The sequence below is a fragment of the Alosa sapidissima genome, chromosome 15 (genome assembly GCF_018492685.1).
Source record: "Alosa sapidissima isolate fAloSap1 chromosome 15, fAloSap1.pri, whole genome shotgun sequence".
In the NCBI taxonomy this organism is placed as follows: domain Eukaryota; kingdom Metazoa; phylum Chordata; class Actinopteri; order Clupeiformes; family Clupeidae; genus Alosa; species Alosa sapidissima.
In genome coordinates this window covers 25658856-25679080 of record NC_055971.1, presented here as the reverse complement: position 1 = coordinate 25679080, position 20225 = coordinate 25658856, and the positions used below count along the sequence as shown (strand labels likewise).

The following is a 20225-nucleotide window of genomic DNA, read 5'->3' as shown; positions in this document are numbered from 1 at the left end:
TAATACGAGAGATCATAGTCAAGTTATGATATGTTCATAGTCTAACTGTAAAGGCAATGAAAGAACTATAAACAATTTAAGTTGAACTGTAAATTTCGCTGTTTTACTGTGACATTTTACAGTTAATTTTTTCCTGGATTCTGATGTTATTTCATTTGTTAATTAATTTGTTAATGAAAATATGAATGCCATATTTGCATCAATCAGCCAAATGAATGATTATGATGCTAAGAGGTCAGTCTGGCGATTATGAAAATAAGGGAACTTGGCTCCTGTATTATAAGAATAACAGCGCTTCTAGTGTTAAAGGTATAAGTGATGCAGGGTAACGTCACACCTGTTGACGTTCAAACAAAACAGAGAGCTAGCTCACTCCCTCCCCCTCCCTCCCGTGCAAAACTCTCCCAAACACGCATCTCGTCTGTGATTTGCTGGAACAGTTTTTTTATGTTTTTATAGGCAAGGTTTGCCCATGTTGTTTAGTGGCCGTTTTTGGAGCCTAGGCTGTCCACGGAGACTGCGTTTTTTTACAGTGTATTTGGGGCACAGGTGGCTAGCGGGTGGTGAGGCGATGTGAGCTGTATATGTTTTAGCTTAGAAACCGTGTTACATCGCTTATAGCACCTTTAACCACACTTCTCACTTATGAGAAGGTCATGCTTGACTTTGATTCAATAATTTGATTTTAATATACATCTGACTAAACCTATATATGATCGCCTCTTCGCTGCACGGCGGTCATATAGGTTTAGTCAGATGTATACCTGAACCGTTGCACCCAAGATGATAAAATGCTTATGGTATATTATTCTCAAGAGCCTGCATCAACCTAGCCCATACCCACTCATTTGTGATTTGCTGAACACATCTGCAACAGAAGAAGGTTGCTACATTAACTCCAGCTGCAAAGTAAGCCATCCTCACCAGCTAACACGATAATCCAGTTACTGTACAACAGCAGTATGACAATTACGGGAAGATAATCACTCAGATTTTCGTTATTAGACCACTCGAAAATAGGCTATCACTGGAGGTATTTTAATATTATGTTTTGTTTCACTAATGCTGAGGCCTTCCTGTGGTTTTTATCAGCCTATTAATTTCTGAAACATCAATTGTAAACACTAAGGTGAAATGTGTTGCCACCAGAACAGATGTTTATCAGCTTTGAGGTAAAATAAAGTCTCCAGTCTTGTAAATTCACATTACAGTATGTAACATTCATAACTTCACATCCATAACGCATCATTAAAGGTTTTAAAAGTAAGAAAGGGGTACAATTTGTTAATCATACTTTACATTGATATAAATCAGCTTTTAACATTTGGACATTGTCACATCAACACTGTATGTGTAGCATAAACTTTTCCTATAAAACGTTAGATGTGACATGGCCACGGAACTGGAGCTGAATTAAAAACAGAAGCCTTACAAATGTAAGGAACTGTGCTCTTAAGGCAAACTGAGCATACACATTGCTACCATTCCCATCTGGAATTTGTCAAATGGTAACAATTTGTTGGAACCTTGAGTTCATTTTTCCCCTTTTTAAATATTGCCATGTGAAAACTGTTGTGTCTGTATGGTTGCACACCATATTATAATATAAAAAGAGTGTAATTCTGCATGAAATTCAATCAGATCAGTTACAAACAATAAAATATAGACCTAAATGAACATTTTAACAAAGCTCTATTTGTGTGTGCACAACTTTTTTTTTTTTCCATGGTAAGGATGACCTTTGCATGGAATTCCTCTTTAATAATCTTGTCTAATCTAAAGAAATCTAGACATGCTAAGATGCAACACAAATGAAAAAAAAAAACTTTACAGCTGATAACTGCAAAAAAAACAAACAAACAACAAAACCTGTTCTTGTCAAAGCCTGAGGATGGAATGAGGAATGTTTCACAAATCACAAATTTCATAGAGTGGGGGCCAGCTTTTGCCCATGGAAACAGAAGTGAATAAAAGGAGGGAACTGAAGTTTTGACGGGACTCTCAGAATCTGCCTTTGCCTGTAGACTCTGTATATCTCTGTGCAAGAGTGCTCTTTGTCTGCATACGACCTCCAGCCTCTGTTGCCAGTCATTGTGTCTTGCCTTCTGATATAGGTGAGTAAAATAATATTCTGCCATAATACTCAATGTTGGGAGTCTTTTGACTGGACCTGGTGCCTCAATAGAGGGACCTCTGTGAAACTCTCCTGGAGAACTCAGTTCCTTGAGAAGCGCCTCTGTCCTGGAACAAGGTCCCGAGGTCAGACTATCTCTGTCCAGGACCCAAGGGATATGATGGAACTTCACTGGTGACCCAGTTTTAGTTAAAAGGGTATTTCTGTTCAAATACAAGGGGCCCTATTTTAGCAGTCTAAAATGCATGGTCACTGTAGCGAATAGCTTAATTAAATTTAGTGGGTTGTCCAGTCCACATTCGGAGTGGTTTTGTTATCAAACATTATCAAATGTTGGGCAGATGGCGCAACAAGGCATTCTTAGGTTTCTTAATCAGTCATAGGTGTGTTTTGGGCTTAACATCATTTAAACCAATGAGAATGGCATCTGTCATTCCCTTTAACAGCAAGCAGAGCAACTTCAAACAGCGCATCGGTATTTTGATATTCAGTGGCGCATTTGAAGGAATCTGCTTGCCTGCGAGAGGTATTCTACTAAACCATGTTTTATTAAAACCTAGCAGAGTATAGCCTACACGCATCTGCACTCGTCTATTATTTGAACTCATTGGCAAAGTGAAACTAACCGTGGTGTCATAGTCAACGACAAAAAAGTTATACACAGTTAATTACTTTCACTATTGACTGACAATGGGTTACCATCGAAAAAATAGCCTGAAAAAAGCAACACGTACCCCAATAATGTTCAAATAACTGAATAAAAAACCTAAGGACATTTATTCTGCAGAGGAGTTGCTGCTTACATCTCGTGAAAGTGCGTCTTCAGCTGTGCTTCATATGCGCTTTTTGCTTTAGACCAGGTTTTTCTTGGTCAGTGACGTAATGCTTTTTAGATAGTGTAAGATAGCGATTTTAGATAATGTGCCAGACCACACCTTAGGTTGTTAATTGCCACACCCCTGAGCTCATTGTTCAACTAGATGTACCGCAGAGCGGTACAAAATATGACCGCCGCCCAGTCCAGCACATTTTTTCCAAAAAAATAAGTCATGCTGAAAGGCATATATTCTAACTGTCTCACTGAATTGCATTATGCACACTCAATTCTCACTGATATCTGCTAGACAACAAGTACCAAAACATGATTAGTTCATAGATTTCATATGTAAAATACATTTTTATACAACCCCACCCCCATCTTGCCTGTTAATAATTCTGAGAAATTCTTGAATTATGTGCATGTGTGCATGTACATGTTTATGTGTGTGTGTGTATGCATGTGCTTGTGTGTGTGCCTGTGTATGTGCCTGTGTGTGTGCATGTGCATGCATGCGTACATATGTCTACTGTGTGAGTATAAGTATATATACTTTTTTGATCCCGTGAGGGAAATTTGGTCTCTGCATTTAACCCAATCAGTGAATTAGTGAAACACAAACAGCACACAGTGAACACACAGTGAGGTGAAGCACACACTAATCCCTGGCGCAGTGAGCTGCCTGCTACAATGGCGGCGCTCGGGGTGCAGTGAGGGGTTAGATGCCTTGCTCAAGGGCACCTCAGCCGCAGCCCACTGGTCGGGGCTTGAACCGACAACCCTCCGGTTACAAGTCTAGAGTGCTAACCAGTGGGCCACGGCTGCCCACGGCTGAGTATGTGTCATACGTATGATTACTGTGAATGTATATGTGTGCATGTGTATCTGTTTATGCACATGTGTGCATATGGAATGGGTTAACATGACCCCTGGAGGCAAACATACGCAAAAAATTGGTCATCCTAGGCCCTACGATTCTCAAGATATTCACAGAAAACTCTGTTGGTATACGGTCACTAAATGTACACATAAACTAATTTATTGTATGGCCCCCCATGAACGAAAGTCCATGAAACTTGGCATGCATTCAGAGGGTGTCATAATGATCCTACACTTTCAATTTCGTGCAGTTTTGACCATGTCAGCCAGAGATATTGTGATTAAAACACCTAATTTTTTGCTTTTTAATTTTTAACTAGGTGGCGCTATACATGAATTAAGTGGTAATGGGATGGGTTGACATGGCCCCTTAAGACCAACATACAAAAAAAAGTGGTCCTCCTAGGCCCTACGGTTCTCGAGATATTCACAGAAAACTGTGTCTGCCCTACCCTCCTTTCGGGGGGTCCAGTCCAGCGGGGGGGCTACAGATCAAAACGAAAAATGATGGTTTCATGCTATCCATGTGGGGCTACATGCCCACCAAGTTTCGTGTACCCCGGTCTTTCAGTGTCCCGGGAATCCTTGACGGAAAATTGGCCATGCGAAAAAAAAAAAAAAAAAATCTGACTAAACCTAGTCTTCGCTGCGCGGCGGTCATAAAAGACAGGCATTGTGCAAAACTTGAGTGGAAGATAAGAATAAACTTTGCGTTGGGATAATAAACCGCTTTCAGCCAGGTTTTGCATCACGAAAATAGGGCCCACTGTGTATTTTGAAGTTGTTTGCCATCACATTGAAAAGTCTGCTGCTGCTTTGCTACGGGAGGCTACGGCAGACACTGATGGTAGTCCCATCTAACAATTGATAAGCTAATTCCTAAGGAGTTGTTAATCAATATTCTAAAACTGATAGTTCCGGTCCTTGATTGTGATTGGCTGAATCGTGTTCGATGCCGTTGTAAAATCCAGCATAAACATACCTTGACCGCATTTCGTTCTATATTACTGCGCTACCAAAAGTTAAAGTATCTGCGTCTTGACGTTGCTTGGCAACCATTTAGATAGAGGAAATATATTTCTTAGCGGAAGAATGATTATCTAGGAATAACTCATTATATTTCTAGTTGCTGTGCCTTTACTTTATGAAACTTTACCAGGTATTTATAGTAACAGTTTTAGAAAAGCAATAAGCCACTCGAGTCCGTAGGTTACACTGATTTTACAACAGCTATAAGGGAGGTTTCAGGCACTCCGCTAGCGCGTCGTGCCTAACAACACCCCTTAGCTGTTGTAGAATCAGTGTAACCTACGGCCTCTCGGGGCTTATTGCTTAAAAAAACACCTGTTATGTAGCCTGATGCAGCCAGAACTCAATTCTATTCAGAATATGAGTCTGGAACTAAAGCATTGGGGCGTGATTATGGGCCGTGTCTCAACCGATACAGGGGGGAAAATGCCTCTGCACACAATAATCAGACTAACAAAATAGCCTACCGTGAAACCTGTAGGGACAACAGATAAAACATACTTCTTTTCGACAAATGCCTTAATCTCTGTTTTCTGTGACCAGTGGTTTACCAGTATATGGTCAGAAAGTTCTAACCTGTAAGATGTATGTCACTTCCTCATAGAGACACAAGTACTGTAGTGAGAATCTAGAGTATGTTTACATTGTAAAGCACTCCATAGTAGTGGAGTGGAAAGCGTGCTAACATTTACATTTTCCCATACATTCTTGTTTTGTAAAGATAATGTTATGAATGACTGCCTATTTTAGACTAATTTGTCATAATGTGCTTAAGTGATTACTGCTAAAAGTTTGTTTTTCCTACCTAGAATGGAAACACTTTTCTTGATTATCGCTCATGTGGCAGGATTCACAGTTCTGGCAGTGCCACTACCTCAAGGTAAAAGATGACAAACTTTAATTGTCTATTAATCTTTCTCATAATGACCAACAAGTCATTGTTTTATCCGTTTTGTGACTACTGTAGCAAATTATTGAAAAATTGCACCCAATTGCTGTTTATTTGAAGTGAATGTAAAAAATATGTTTTCTTTACAGCTACAAATTTGGCATTGTATGGAAGGGCCACACAATCAGACCTAATTGGCAACCCATGGTCAGGGTACAGTGATGCCCACAATGCCATTGATGGAAATCGTGACCCAAATTTTAATCATGGATCCTGCACCGCCACTGATACAGAAACAGATCCCTGGTGGAGGGTTGATCTTTTGAGCCCGTACATAATCACCTCCGTCGTCATCACCAACAGAGAAGACTGCTGCCCTGAAAGACTCAACGGAGCTCAGATTCGTATCGGCAACTCCCTGCTGGACAATGGCAATAACAATCCACTGTGAGTTTCAAAATGGCTCAGTTAAATGATTAATGGTGACAGGGAGTATTGAAAAGCTATTCAATAATGAATATTGTTTGCTCTTCAACTTTTTTCCCCTGATATAACTCTATGACGCTGGGTGGTTTTCTTAGGTGGACATGTGAGAAATATTCATACTTTTAGTTTTACTTTTTGTTTGTTTGTTTTAGTTATAATGCTGTAACTTCTTGCCCCATGTGCACATACAACATGTTACAAAAGTCCACTGTACTAAATAATCAATTAATAAATTAATCTGTCAATCAATGAATTGTGAAAATAATTAGATGTGTTCTGTCTCATATAATGATGATGAATATTTGACATCCAGTATGAACATAAAGCACTATAACTCTACTTTCAGGGCAGGAGTCATATCCTCCATCCCAGCTGGCAAATCCCTCGCCTTCACATTGGATAATGGGACACAGGGACGCTATCTTAATGTTTTTCTGCCTGGACTCAAAAAGCTTTTGACACTTTGTGAGGTTGAGGTGTATGGATATCCAGCTCCAAATGGTAAGCATCGTCCTTGTAAATAAAGAATGTGGCGCAAAATACACAAACTATTTTTAAAAGTGGTATACATGATGCCCAATGCTTCTTATTTGAGGTAGGAAGCATATCAGGTTGTGGTCTATCAAGTGTCCTAAGGGTGTCAGGATCTGACACAGTTGTTGTATTAGTATGGATGTCTTCTCTTGATTAGTTAATGTATTGGTGTTTATGAACAGGTGTTCACACTTGATTAAGACAACGTGTTGATCTTTAACATACTCCACCACTCCATACATGGAATGATACATATTATTTGGTAGTAGCTAATGTAGTGTCCTTTCACTGTTTCTATGCAGGTGAGAATGTGGCTTTAAAAGGGAAAGCAACGCAGTCAGACCTTTCTGAAAATGGATTTGCAAACAACGCCATCGATGGGAATCATGACGCCAATGCTTCTCATGGTTCCTGTACTCAAACACAATCTAATCTCAACCCTTGGTGGAGAGTGGATTTGCTTCAAAATTATAAAGTCTTTTCTGTGATAATCACCAACAGGATTTTGTTCCCCAGTAGACTGAATGGGGCTGAAATACGAATAGGAAATTCTTTGGAGCAGAATGGTGTCAACAACCCCAGGTAAAAATGGTATCTCAATCTAAATTTCTGTCTCTCTCTCTCTCTCTCTGTGTGCACATGCTACTCTACATAAAATGTGACAGACTATTTGGAATATAATTACTAAAATAATGATATAGTGTAGACCAGTATTTCTTAAAGTGTGGTCCGGGGACCACTGGTGGTCCGCAAGCTACCCCAAGTGGTCCGCAAGCAGACATGGTAAAATATAATATAGATGAGTTGTTTGTAATATTGAACCAACTTGTATATGAATCCAAACAGTTCTACAAGACTGCCTATGTAAGCGACGCCAGTTAAATCATATGAGTCCTCTGACACAATAAGCAATGTGCAAAGACAATAACCAAAGTGGTTCAGTGAGCAGGCCTATTGGGTAATATACTGTTGAAGTAGGTTGACTGTTTTCTTTTTTAGCTAGGTGGTCCGTAATTTTTTGTATTGGTTAAGTGGTCCTTGGTCTGAAAAAGTTTGAGTAACACTGGTGCAAACCTATGCACACAGACCCTGTATTAGTGTTCAAATACTAGCAGAATGGTATCAACAACCCCAGGCAAAAACGGTATCTCAATCTCTGGATATATACGTATATGACACCAACACCACATTGTGATAATAATAGCTGACAGACTATGTGAAATATACATACTAAATTGATAACAGGATGATATAGTGTAAACCTTTGCACAAAAACCCTGTGTTCAATTCCTGTTTTTTTTTTTTTTTTCAGGTGTGCAGTGATCTCCTCTGTTCCTGCTGGGTTGTCCGAGACCTTTGAATGTAATGGGATGGAGGGACGCTATGTTATTGTGGTGATTCGTGGACGTGCAGAGTATCTATCACTCTGTGAAGTGGAGGTGTACGGATCACCACTAGAGTAAAGTCCAGAACTGAAGTCCAGTGAAACAGCACACAGGATGGAAAAACTCTCAACACTCTCTCCAATGGTATCACTTTAGGTTAGGCTGTCAGGATATTATTTGAATGATAAGTATATAATGCAATTTGAACAACTAATTTTTACATTGCATTCTGCAGCTAAATAATTATCATTTCTATTTCTGAATTTTTCTTTTTGATCTCTATCATCTCCCATTGTATAATAACTTTTCCCATTACAAATCCACCCTGTTGATGTGGAGTGACTTTTAAGATGGTGTTACAATTAAAACAAAAATAAAATGTTTGTAAATAACAACAGCCTTGTGTGTTAGATGCATACTTGATGCACTCCCAGGTGAAAAAAAAATCTATTAAAAATATACTTTTTAAAAGTGTACTAAGTACAGTGCGTACTTTTTTCGTCAAATCCAAGTGTAGTTAAGTGTATTCAATTATTTATTAAGTTCAACTTAAAATCTATTTGACTACACTTCAAGTGTAAATTGTATGCTAAAATGGAACAACTTTTTTCAAACTTTAAGTGTTCTTAAGTACATTATACAAAAAGAGATTTTATGAGCATTCGGAACACAGTCGCAGTACAATTTTGTAACATCCCTGTACTTAAAAGGCATTACAGTATAATTAATAATAGTGTAGTAGTGTATTTTGAATACACTCTTATCCTCATTTCTATTCATTTGGCATGCTTCTGTAATATTATAAATTAACTTCAAATGTACTTCCGGACTACAATAAGTGCCTTGAAAGTTTGCAGTTATGTTAAAAAAAGTATATTCTTAAGATACTTTAAGCATTATAAAGGCATGCAATTTAAGTATAATATTAGTGTGATTTAAAATTGTACTATTAGTACCCTCCTACCTATTCTGTTACATGACAAATTACACTTTGATTATGAGAAAAACATTTTATTGACATGAATGAAAACAAAACATAATATTCATCCATAACAAAAGTTAAAAAAAATTCTGCAAGTTATGGATCTCTTGAGCATATCTTTTCAAGTTGGATGTGGTAACGCAATAAAACATGCATTTGGGCGTATTATATTATTTCACATGCATAGATTTTTCAAGTGGCTGTTTGGAGCGCTGGTCAGATTCCTCCTCGCTCGCAGCATTTTCTTCCATGCTTGGGGAGCAGTTTCCTCTGAGTGCGCACGTGCAGAGAGAATTCGCGCGCATGCATTTAATATCTACCTGTGTGAAATAATATATAATATAATACACCCGAATGCATGTTTTATCGCGCAAGTCCTTTTTGCCACTATTGTGTCGCGATACTCTACAGCCTCATTGGTAGACCATCAATTCAAAATGCAGATTTCATGAAAAACAAAAGTTGTTTACCCTCCTAGGTGAGAGAATTTGCCCTCTAAGCTTGAAATTGTTTACTGGACACCCAGCCTACAAGCCAACAATTTAACAGTCTAACATGGCTAAATTTGTAATGCATGATCATTTATTGCTTATTTGTTTGCAAAGTATTCTGGCCCAGAAAGAAAACCATGGTGGTTACGGATCATGGCTGAGGAGGAAAGGTACAGCTGGTAGAGTTGTGCAGTGAGTGAACTTCCCTCCCAACACTGAGATGTGGTGGCAAAAGCTGTGGTAGCTAGCTTCCTTACTAGCACACTATCTTCCAGTCCAAGATGCATAAAGTTTTCGGTGGCAACCCGGGGCTGGACAGCAGTCAAATGCATTGACCTTGGTATTAGAGAATTTGTCTCTGTTGTCTGTGAACAGAAAGAAGATGGACAACATTTTACAAGATAAACAATATTTTACACAGAAATCCATTGGCAATGATGAGATTAATGGGACATTCCAGGATTTTGGTACATTTCCTGTCCCACCACTTAAATCTCAAATGTACATATCCAAAATATCTAAATGACTATTTTTTGTGAATAATGTACTTGTTATAAGACAAACTGTAAAATTTGGTGGAAAAATAAGCTCCTTAGATATTATTCAAAAGACCGAATACCTTTTGACCACCTCAAAAAATGGCCATTTTCTCTTGTCCCACACATTGGGTGACCAACTCCTTTGCCAAATTTAACAATTAAAATAAGCTCTAAATAAATTACTTCCTCTTGTACTGTATATTGTTGATATTCATCTCCTTTACTTATGAAAACAATTTCTTTGATCTACATTGTATTGCATTACAGTTTTTATGCTATTAAGTTGTGTCCCACAACATACGCGCAACCCTGTTACCATAAGGAATTTTACCTGGCAGAGAAAGAGTTAAAAATATTTGTCTACTGGCACAAAGGAAGTTACAACACAAGGACATTTTCTGCCCACATGGCAAGACCAAAGGTGCTCTAACAATTTTCAGGTTTTTTTCCAAATATGTTTGTCCAAGTTGCGTGTGTCACTCAGTGAACGCACTATATTGTACGACTAATATTGAGTAGTCAAAATTTACTTTATATACTATATTAGGGGTGTAACGGTTCATGTATTCGTATTGAACCGAAACGGTACGTGCGTCATGGTTCGGTGCATGAATTTAAACGGAGAATACACGGTATAAAAAAACATAAAACTCGTGTGCGTATTAATTAATGTCATGCGCAATTACTGTTAAGTAACGAGAGTTACGGGAGTTCTTTAGCGACACCTAACACTAATTTGTAGCCTCGCCTTAGCTCTGAAGCTCTGATTGGCGCCTATGTTGTTTTTGTCAGGTCGTTGGTCGAGTCAGTCAGTCAGAGATAGTAGCACTAAGGTGGCGACACACATTAGAGGATCCGCTGGTCTCTTCGCAAGTTTGAGAACTTCAGTTACAGTAGTACAGGCGAGAGAGTGGTGGATAAGAAACTGTGTGTTGGCGTTGTTCAGCAGTTGTTGGGTATGTGAGTGGAAATATATGCTACACATGTTCGAAGCAATCACCCAGATGATGTAGGCTACCAATCACCGAAATGAGAAAAAAAAATTAAATGATTTCGTAATGACAGAAAGCCATGTAAATCGCGTGGTAATTACCTTTATGTTGGGGTAACTTGTAACTTCTCACATGAGGAGCTGGTAGTGTTAAGTGCATAGACAGTAAGAGTCTGTCTCAATTGGTGTACTTATGTGAGTACACTTTTGTGTAGTACACTATGTGCACTGTGTGCTTACTGGCGGAGTGCGCAAATTTTAACAAAATAGTATTGTCTCATATCAAACACTAACTCCGTGCACTTCACGGAAATGACGATCGCAAACATTTTAATATAACTTTATTGGCGTCCTCAATTCGACAGTGACATGGTCATACTGTGTCAAAACATGAACCGTTTATGTTATAACTTGCTTGTACCTCCGTAAAGTCTGTTTTCCACTGCTGCTGCTTCAGCTTTCTCAACCGCGATTACCACGAGTTTGAAAACGCTCCCTCCCCTTCCGCTATTTGGCCAAGATGGCGTCCGTTAAGGGCGAAAAGTGTCCAGCGTTGCACACTCAGCTTTTTGACCGTTATGAGTGCACCATCCGGGAACTTGCAGCGCCCTTCGTGTCGTTGGAATTTTCAGTGTGAACACCCTCATACACTCAAATTAGGTATTGTAAGTGCAGAAGTACGCGATTTGAGACACAGTCTAAGTGTCAACGCTAACCAGGCTAATAAACAAACCATGCTACGGTGAGTTAACGTCGAAGGGCAAAGTCATGTGACTTCTAGTTGTAGTCTGTTTATGAAATGAAAGGAGCAATTTCGTTTTTTAAAAGAAGGCAAAATAGTGTGATATTTTCACAGTTAGTAGGCTAGATTATTACTCTACACACACTGAAAAATATTGAGGCAAATTGTAGACCCTTCCATATACAATTAAACACAGATGTTGAAGGTCTTGCTTAAGTGGATTTTTAAAAATCATTATTCTATGTAATTTGCACTTTCAGAAATAAGAGATGCTGTAGGCCTATTTTAAGTTTTATAGCTGATTGTCTTATTTTGTTTACAACTTACAGATGGAGTCTGGGTATTTATTGTACTGTTTAGCCTACATCTTACACACTTCAGGCTGTTGCAGATAGCTCAGGGAAGAGACTGTATGACACTAGGTGGTACAGCCTGATACATGCACATTAAAAAAAAATTGCTTTCTGCATTTTTGGTTTTGCTTTTCCCTCCATTGTACCGAACTCGTACCGAACCGTGATGTCCGAAACCGAGGTATGAACCGAACCGTGACTTCTGTGTACCGTTACACCCCTAGTGGATACACAGGAAACATATTTTTGCTAACAAATTTGGGGACTTGGGTGTATGACTGCAGATTGCCTTTGGATAATCATTTGTCTTTTTCTGCTTGTGCAGAAGGGCTCATGAAATTCGATCCCACAGCCACCGAGGAGAACATCAAGGCGAACGTGTCCGAGCACCTCAAGCACGCACCGCAAAGACGTGGAGGTGGAGGATTTACAACGCCCTGATAAGCCAGCCCCCTCACTCCATGCACGAAGACGGCCCTAAATGTGTTGTGGCGACAGAGGCGTGGACATTTAGTCAAGATTGTTTCCCTTTTCAAAAGTTATTTTCACACTGGAGCTACATAAGTCACACTGGAGCTACATAAGTCACTGGATGGCTCACATATATATACACACACACTCACTTACACAGGATTTTTGAAAGAGTTAAATTTAAAGAGTTCAATTCAATTAAAATCTTATTCATTCATAATAATTCTGCTTCAACTGTTATGCTTGATATGTCTGGTGCCCTTCTGATGCCATTCAGGGCCGTTTGTTTTTGAATAAAGATGGAAATGGGTATTGAATTGTGATTTATTTGTGTGTGTATGTTTATATCTTTAGTCTCATGTTTCCAGAGGGTGGAGGACATGTTTTCTGTGACAGTTAATTTTCTTTTAGCTTTGGCTCAGCAGCTAGTTTGAACTGGAATGCATTACACCTTTGTATGCTTCTCTTATCTGCTGCTGAGACAATCAAATGGAGTTTCTGGAAAATTATCTAGTCCCATTTCAGAAGGTGGCGTACTGTTACAGATAATTGTCCAAAAACTCCATTTGATTGTCTCAGCATTAGGTGTTAATTGGAGATTCACACAAAGGTGTAATCCATTCCCTGTTCAAACTAGCTGCTGAGCTAAACAAAGCTACAGGAAAATTAACTGGTACAGAAAACATGTCCCCCACCCTCTTGAAAGTTATAGAAGTAGTATAAAACAACGTCTAAATTTAGTCTCAATTTGATGTTGAAAAGACGTCTAAAACAACCACATTTGGACTATAAATAGCCCTTATATGGAGGTCCCACCGACGTGAACATTAGATGTGCAGTGGACGTCAAAGAAAAGACGTCATCTGGCGTTACAAAACAACCCCTTCAGTGGATCAAAATTGGACGTCCAAAAATGACATAGAAAAGACGTCACATTGCGCAGTGGGTAGACTTTCACGTTGCTTGTTTGTAATGGATGCAAAACAGCCTATTCACCATATTCACACGGCGGCCATCTTGTTTTGACGTCATGCTCAGGGTGGGAAGTTCGAGTTCTGTACAGTTGTGTATGGATGTTGTGGATTGTATCAGTCACGAATATGTCTGCTGTGTGCCTGGGTGTAATTCCTACTACAAAAGACGGGAAAAAGACAAAACACGTTCGTTCCACCGGTTCCTGACAGACACCAGATTGAAGAGAGAGTGGATTTCAAAAATTAGAAGAGACATCGTTAAATTTTTCCAGGTAAGTGCATAATTATCTAGCTAGCCAACCGGTTAGCTTAATCTCAGGCTAATGTTAGTTATAAAGATAGCCATTGTGTAACGTTATCATGCTACTTGTTAGATCAAACGCAAACATGATGTCGTTTTATTTATGTATGGTAACGTTACGATGATGCCTTGATAGAAATGCCACATCTCAAGCAGTAAGCTTGTCTTTGCTGACAGGGAAAGCCCTGGTCACTGTGTATATAGGCTAACTGCAGCTAACGGGCAGGCTGTTTGTTGTTCGTGGAGATTAACGTTACGTCCAACACAAGTTTGTGCCAAACATTTCACTGAGCAGTGTTTTGTGCACCATGATGAGGCTGGAAAAACGTGCCTCCTGCCAGGAAGTGTCCTGTTCGCTTGGACAAAAACGACTCATAAAAGACCAATGCGAATTAGAGGGAGAGAGGTCAGTTAGTGAAAATTGTTTCACACGTCTCCTAATGTTATGTTTAGCCTAGGTCTGTTACAAAGAGTTGATTCATTCAGTTTTGCAAGAACTAATGTTTTATTACATACACAGCAATGAACCTGCTGGAGAGACAGAAGATGCAAGTGTAGACCTGGCTGGAGTTGACACTGGGTAAGACACGTATAAAGTATATTGCCTATATCCATCTTGCAAAATATCACACAGCTGCTGCATAAGACATAGGCTATGTGTAGCAGCAGGGTATAACATGTAATCTCCATTAATGAAACAAATTCACTGTAGTAGGTTACATGGTATACTATACAACTTAAGTGATACACATGCAGTTGGAACTTAACGTTTTTGATTTGTCATTGGTCTCCTATAGTGCAGACCAAGTTGTTAAGCCAGCACCCCACTCTGACCATGACTATGCTGAACTCTCGGTCACTGGAAGAGCAGCTAGAAGCAGCACGGAAGGAGATTCTACACTACACTGGATTTCGGGTGAATAATTATGAAACATGAAGTCTTTTTCTACAGTGTTGTTAATATAGTACTTTCTACAGTATTAGCAATACTTTGTACACAAAAGACTCATACAGCAATTTATTTTCCTTGTGCATTAACATTGTGCTGATCTCTGTATTGTACAGTAAAAATAAAAGGTGTCGATTTTCTATTTTCTTCTGTTCTATACTTATTATATTATTTTTTTATAGGACTATGAGACACAGATCATTGTTCTTGTCCCTTCAGCCAACGGCAGAGGGCATGTTTTTTGCATCTTTTAGGCATGGAGTTATGTCAGTCATGACATTTCACATTCTTAACTGGAAATTAAATAAACTGAATAGATTCTAAAGCAACACAATGTAGTTATTTTACTTGTAATGCATTTAAACTTTGGCTTTAAAAATGTTGATGCTACATTAGCTTACAACATGGACATCAATAAGGTGAATACAGTAGCTACAGATGAAGAAATACATTTTTAATGATAGTTTATGTACATAACAATGGGGCACTTAATAAGACAGCATCAAAGTGCACTCTCTCCAGATAGTAATCCTCCTGGCACATTACAAAAAAAATAAACCATTTTGCTCCTGTAAGAGCCATCTGTCCCATGACTTGTGAGTGATATTCATGGCCATGCTTGAAGGAAAAGGTTCTATCCACTGTTCTCAGGTATGAGCAGTTTGACTCTCTTGGTTTGGGCATTTGATTTCAAGTAGGCCATGGCCATAATCTTTTTTTACTCAACTTTTTTTAAGAGTGACAGGTTTGGGCCCTAGGCCTAATTCTCAAGAAGGGATGTGCCAAGTTTGGGGTAAGGAGGTTTTACATTTGGTTAGGGGGACTGATTTGTATCCTAATTTAGAGTAATGAGCAAGAGTATACAGGAGGCCAACAAGGTGTGAGCAGTGCCCGAGACCTGCTTCACTGGCACAGCTGGTTTGTTGAATCCACTGATCAATTCAACCTGAAAAAATAAATAAATAAATAAATAAAAAAATTATATATATATATATAAAACTTGTTTATGGCTAAGTCTTTATGCAAAGCCTGTTGCTCAGACCACACAAAGTGTTAAGTTCGTCTAGGGAAAAAATATATAGTATGCTAATTTGACATCAATAGCCTGTACCCTGTAAGCTGGCTCATTTTTAAACATACTGGGATGCCTTCGCCCTGACCCTGACAATATTGGCATTAGTCCCACCCTCCTCAACCCTGACTGAAAGCAGAACATAACTTGCATTAGTAGACAACTTCGCCTTTGTTAAATCTCCGAGAAAATAAGCCAATAAAATGAAAGAATAAACAGGGAGATAAATTAAGCTACGACGTGGGTTGCACAAAAAAAACATAAACTATAACCTAGTTTGGTTAGTAAGACAGCCTGACCGGCTAACGGAGTATTCCACTGTGACACAAGAAGTTTACATCTCTGTCGGCAGTTTAAGGCTAATGATAACACTTACGTTACCTAGAGCTCAAAATTCAATAGTATAGGCTATCCACGTGAAACGGTCTCACTGGCAACTAAACTCAGGCTGGTTTAAATACAAGCCTGAGTTGTTCTGAGGAGAAATGACAGACAAGGCCGTGCCTTAATACAGGTTTATAGGTGCAACCCAGTTAATAAATAAAGTGGTATTAAGTTAGCAGTTAGCCATATCCTCTTACCTTTAACATCGTGGATATAACGTTCAATCCAGTTGCTGTGTATCCTTTTTTTCTTAATTCATTTAGGGGTGCTGACCTGTTCATCTGTCCATGTTTCGATTTCTTGGCATGTCAAGGCTGGTAGATAGGTTACGTTTTTGGACCATCTTGCCATAATTGGGCTAATCACAAACACCGGACAGCTGACAGTTTTTGAGCTATTTGTTTGGACTTCCCCAGAGGATTCCCACCCTGAGCATGACGTCATAGAAAGATGGCCGCCGTGTGAATATGGTGAATTGCTGAATGTCTATGGAGGGACGAATGAAGCTGTCCTCCCGACGACCCCATGTAGGCTAGTAGCCTACATGCACACACAACCTATGCACACAAAGTGCATAAATAAAGTGCATGCACACATATTCTCTCACGGGATCAAAATAGTATATATGCTTAGGCTATGTGTTTCTAGCCTCCTATATGTATTGCAGGTGAGACATGGAAAAGCAGTTTTAGAAAAATGAGTTTTGCCATGTTATCCTGGAGAGTGACGGCCTGTGGGTCATGAAGGGCAGTTATTTGGATGTGCAGTGGCCTTAACCACGTAAAACAGAGTGAAATAACATTTTGTATAGAAACATTATATCATTGGATACATATATTTTTCTAGCTATTTAGCCTAAACAGCATAGTGCATGGTATTTCCATAACCGCGAGACACTTCACGATGACAGCAATGAGTAGTTAACAAGACGCAATCTATCTGAATATCTGCAATCTATCTAAAATAACACGTATTTGAAGCCCATTTTTCTTTTATGTAACATATTGTGTATTAGTGTAGGCTACATAGCTTAAACTGTGTAGGCTATGTTTAAACAGTCTTGCGAGTTTAATGTCAGCATGTCGACTTTAAAGTCGACACGTCGAGATTAAAGTCGACATTACATTTCAACTTTATTCTCGAAATGTCGAGTTTAATGTCGACATGTCGACTTTAAAGTCAACATGTCGAGTTTAATCTCGCCATGGCAAAAATATTTTTTTTTCTTCATGTGTGGCCCTAATACTCCGTCGTAGTTGAGTGGGCACTGTACCTGTATGGCAGGGTATGTAACTAGTTCTAAGTCAACACTTTGAGTAGCAGCGCCCAATACAAATGGTTCATGTCAGTGGCGGCTGGTGCTAAAAACACTGTAACTGGGTTTTGTCTTAGCAGATATTGCTGTCTTAAGTCTATCTGAAAGCTAGTCCTCGATTACCACCCCTCCTCTCTCTCACACACACACACCAAAAAGCTAACCTGGTTGCAGCGGGACCAGTGTAACAATCCCACACAACGGCACAATCAAAAGGCAAACGATGGCATACCTGCTTTAAAACGTCAATATCCAAATAATAGTAAAGCAGGTGGTTAAATATTGATACCCAGCCAATATAAATAATAGCTCGACGGATTAAAAGTTACCATTCACCAACTAAATAACTGGCTAGCTAGCCGCTAGCAAATAGAAAACACATTAGCCTACCTGCTACATTGAAAGCTCCACTCAGAAAACGTTACAGTCTGATTTATTTTCACGTTTCACGCAGTTAATCCACTTTGTGAATTGAACAAGTCCAGTTGGTGTGACTCCAAAACGTAGCTGGTAGCGACAATTATGATACGTTTGGCTAAAGTTGGATAATTTCCAGTCTAGAAAGTGACATGGCCAGTGAGGACTACTTGAGAACTGAGTAACTATTTGAACTATTAAAATGTACAATCAGAGCCCGTTTAAATGCATGTGTAGCCTATCATGTTAGATCACATGTGTGAGATGAAATATCGCGTTGGCTCAACCAGCCGTCACTGCATTTATTATTTAACATTGAGCTGGCTCTCGAGTATAAGAAATTGCATACTGATAAATCATTTTATGAATACTTGACAATAAACTTGAACTTGAATCTTGCAGCAATGGAGAAGTATGTAGCCACATGGCTACAATTTTGGTGACTGTGGAGCAGTGTGTTCAGGATGGACTTCAGAGTGGTCCGTCTGTTAAATATAAGCAAAGTATTTGGTCACGGGTGACTAAAAAAGTGGGTATTTCAGCAATATGACATTTCTGTTTTTTCTTGCTAGTTTATTTTAGAGATAGCCATTATTTCAAATATATTTTCAGGCTGATCCACAACCAGTTGCTCAGTGCAGTTTCTTAAAACCTAACCAGAATATGCATCTACAAGCACCCCTCTGTCTTCCTTTGTCAAATCCAAATGGATCACCAAAAAAGCTTTTTAAGGCTCTCAAGGTAAATTATATTCAAATTATCTCTAATAAATCTACTAAATAGCACAATGTAAAATATGCAATACTATGGCAGGGCAGATGACTAAAATGTTTCATCATGCCTTTTAGGCACTCTTTTCCACCATGTGTGACAGCAGTGAGACTGATACAGCCTCAGAGTCAGGCAGTCAGGGAGATCAAGATGTGCTGACAGCTGAAGCTGTTGTGTTCAGAAGCTTAGCTGAGCCCCACAGTGAGCATGGCAGTACTTTGAGCTGTTCTAAGTGCAAAACATTTTATGATGCCATTTTATGATAAAGTGCTGGTTCTAGAGAGAAACACTAGGAGGCAGAGCATGGAACCACTCTGGCATGATGCACGCAAGCTCCGTGTAACAGCAAGCACAGCTGGTAAGGTGCCCCAGCGGGAAAAAACTGACCCAGCTAAGTTTCTTGCTGAGCACCTATACCCAAAGTTCCAGGGAAGTGTGGCCACAAGGTATGGGAAGGGAAGTGAGGAACTTCCCAAGGAGCTTGCCAAGGAGCCCAGAGGGGCTGCACAGTATTTGAAAAAGGTTTGGTGGTGTGTGCAGAAGAACCATGGCTGGCAGCAAGCCCTGATGGTCTAATTGATGACATGCTGTTAGAGATCAAATGTCCCATCACCCTCAGTGGTTGCAGTTCTCTTACTGATGCATTCACAGCAAAAGCAAAAAAACAAGACATTACAATGGAAGGAGGGCAGTACATTTTAAACCCAAAAGGCCCCAAAGGCTATTACAGGCAGATGCAGTTAGGGATGCACTGTCTCAAACTGCACACAGCCCGTTTAGTTATCTGGACTCCAGCACAGCACCTGGAGTTGGATGTACCTTATGACGAAGACTTTGTCACCTCAATCGTGCAAAGGCTACGAACCTTTTACTTTATGCTGCCAAAACTTGTTAATGAGTATGTGGAAGGGAGACTGAATTTAACCAATAGCTACATCCAAATGGTATTATAAACAGAGCAGTACTGCTGATCTAGAGTGGAAGGGTGTGTTTTTGTTATGCATTCATACTTAATAAAACAGTTATTATCAATTATAATTATCAATATTTTTGCTTATTGACTTATAATTATCGATATATTTGCATATATATATATATATATATATATATACACACACACACACACACACACATATCTGTAATATGTAATTTACACATAGCAATTTACAGCAATCTGTAATTTACACAACAAAAAAAGTAGTTGTTTCTCAATCAGGTTTATTTTGGGACCAGTGGCTAGTCACTTTGGGGGATAGGCCTACAACATCAACTTGGGCTTGTTTATGGTCAGCTGTTTGCACTTATGCATCTGAAGAGTTT

The 20225-nt window shown here is 39.2% G+C and overlaps 1 protein-coding gene and 1 long non-coding RNA gene across 3 annotated transcripts; both read left to right on the top strand.

The window, feature by feature from the left end:
- Positions 1 to 1965: 1965 nt before the first annotated feature.
- LOC121684238 (fucolectin-1-like) lies at positions 1966 to 8550 on the top strand. Its single transcript, XM_042064223.1, has 6 exons — positions 1966 to 2114; positions 5669 to 5739; positions 5898 to 6195; positions 6581 to 6735; positions 7071 to 7350; positions 8081 to 8550. Exons 2-6 carry the CDS (start codon positions 5670 to 5672, stop codon positions 8229 to 8231), a joined length of 954 nt encoding a protein of 317 aa, XP_041920157.1. The 5' UTR covers positions 1966 to 2114; position 5669; the 3' UTR covers positions 8232 to 8550.
- Positions 8551 to 13718: 5168 nt separating this feature from the next.
- Positions 13719 to 14886, top strand: LOC121684265. 2 transcript variants are annotated; one of them, XR_006023087.1, is made up of 3 exons: positions 13719 to 13968; positions 14518 to 14577; positions 14795 to 14886. It is a non-coding gene; the product is annotated as an uncharacterized LOC121684265 (long non-coding RNA). The 2 variants fall into 2 exon arrangements; XR_006023088.1 differs by lacking the exon at positions 13719 to 13968 and adding an exon at positions 14022 to 14403.
- The last annotated feature ends 5339 nt before the right edge of the window (positions 14887 to 20225 follow it).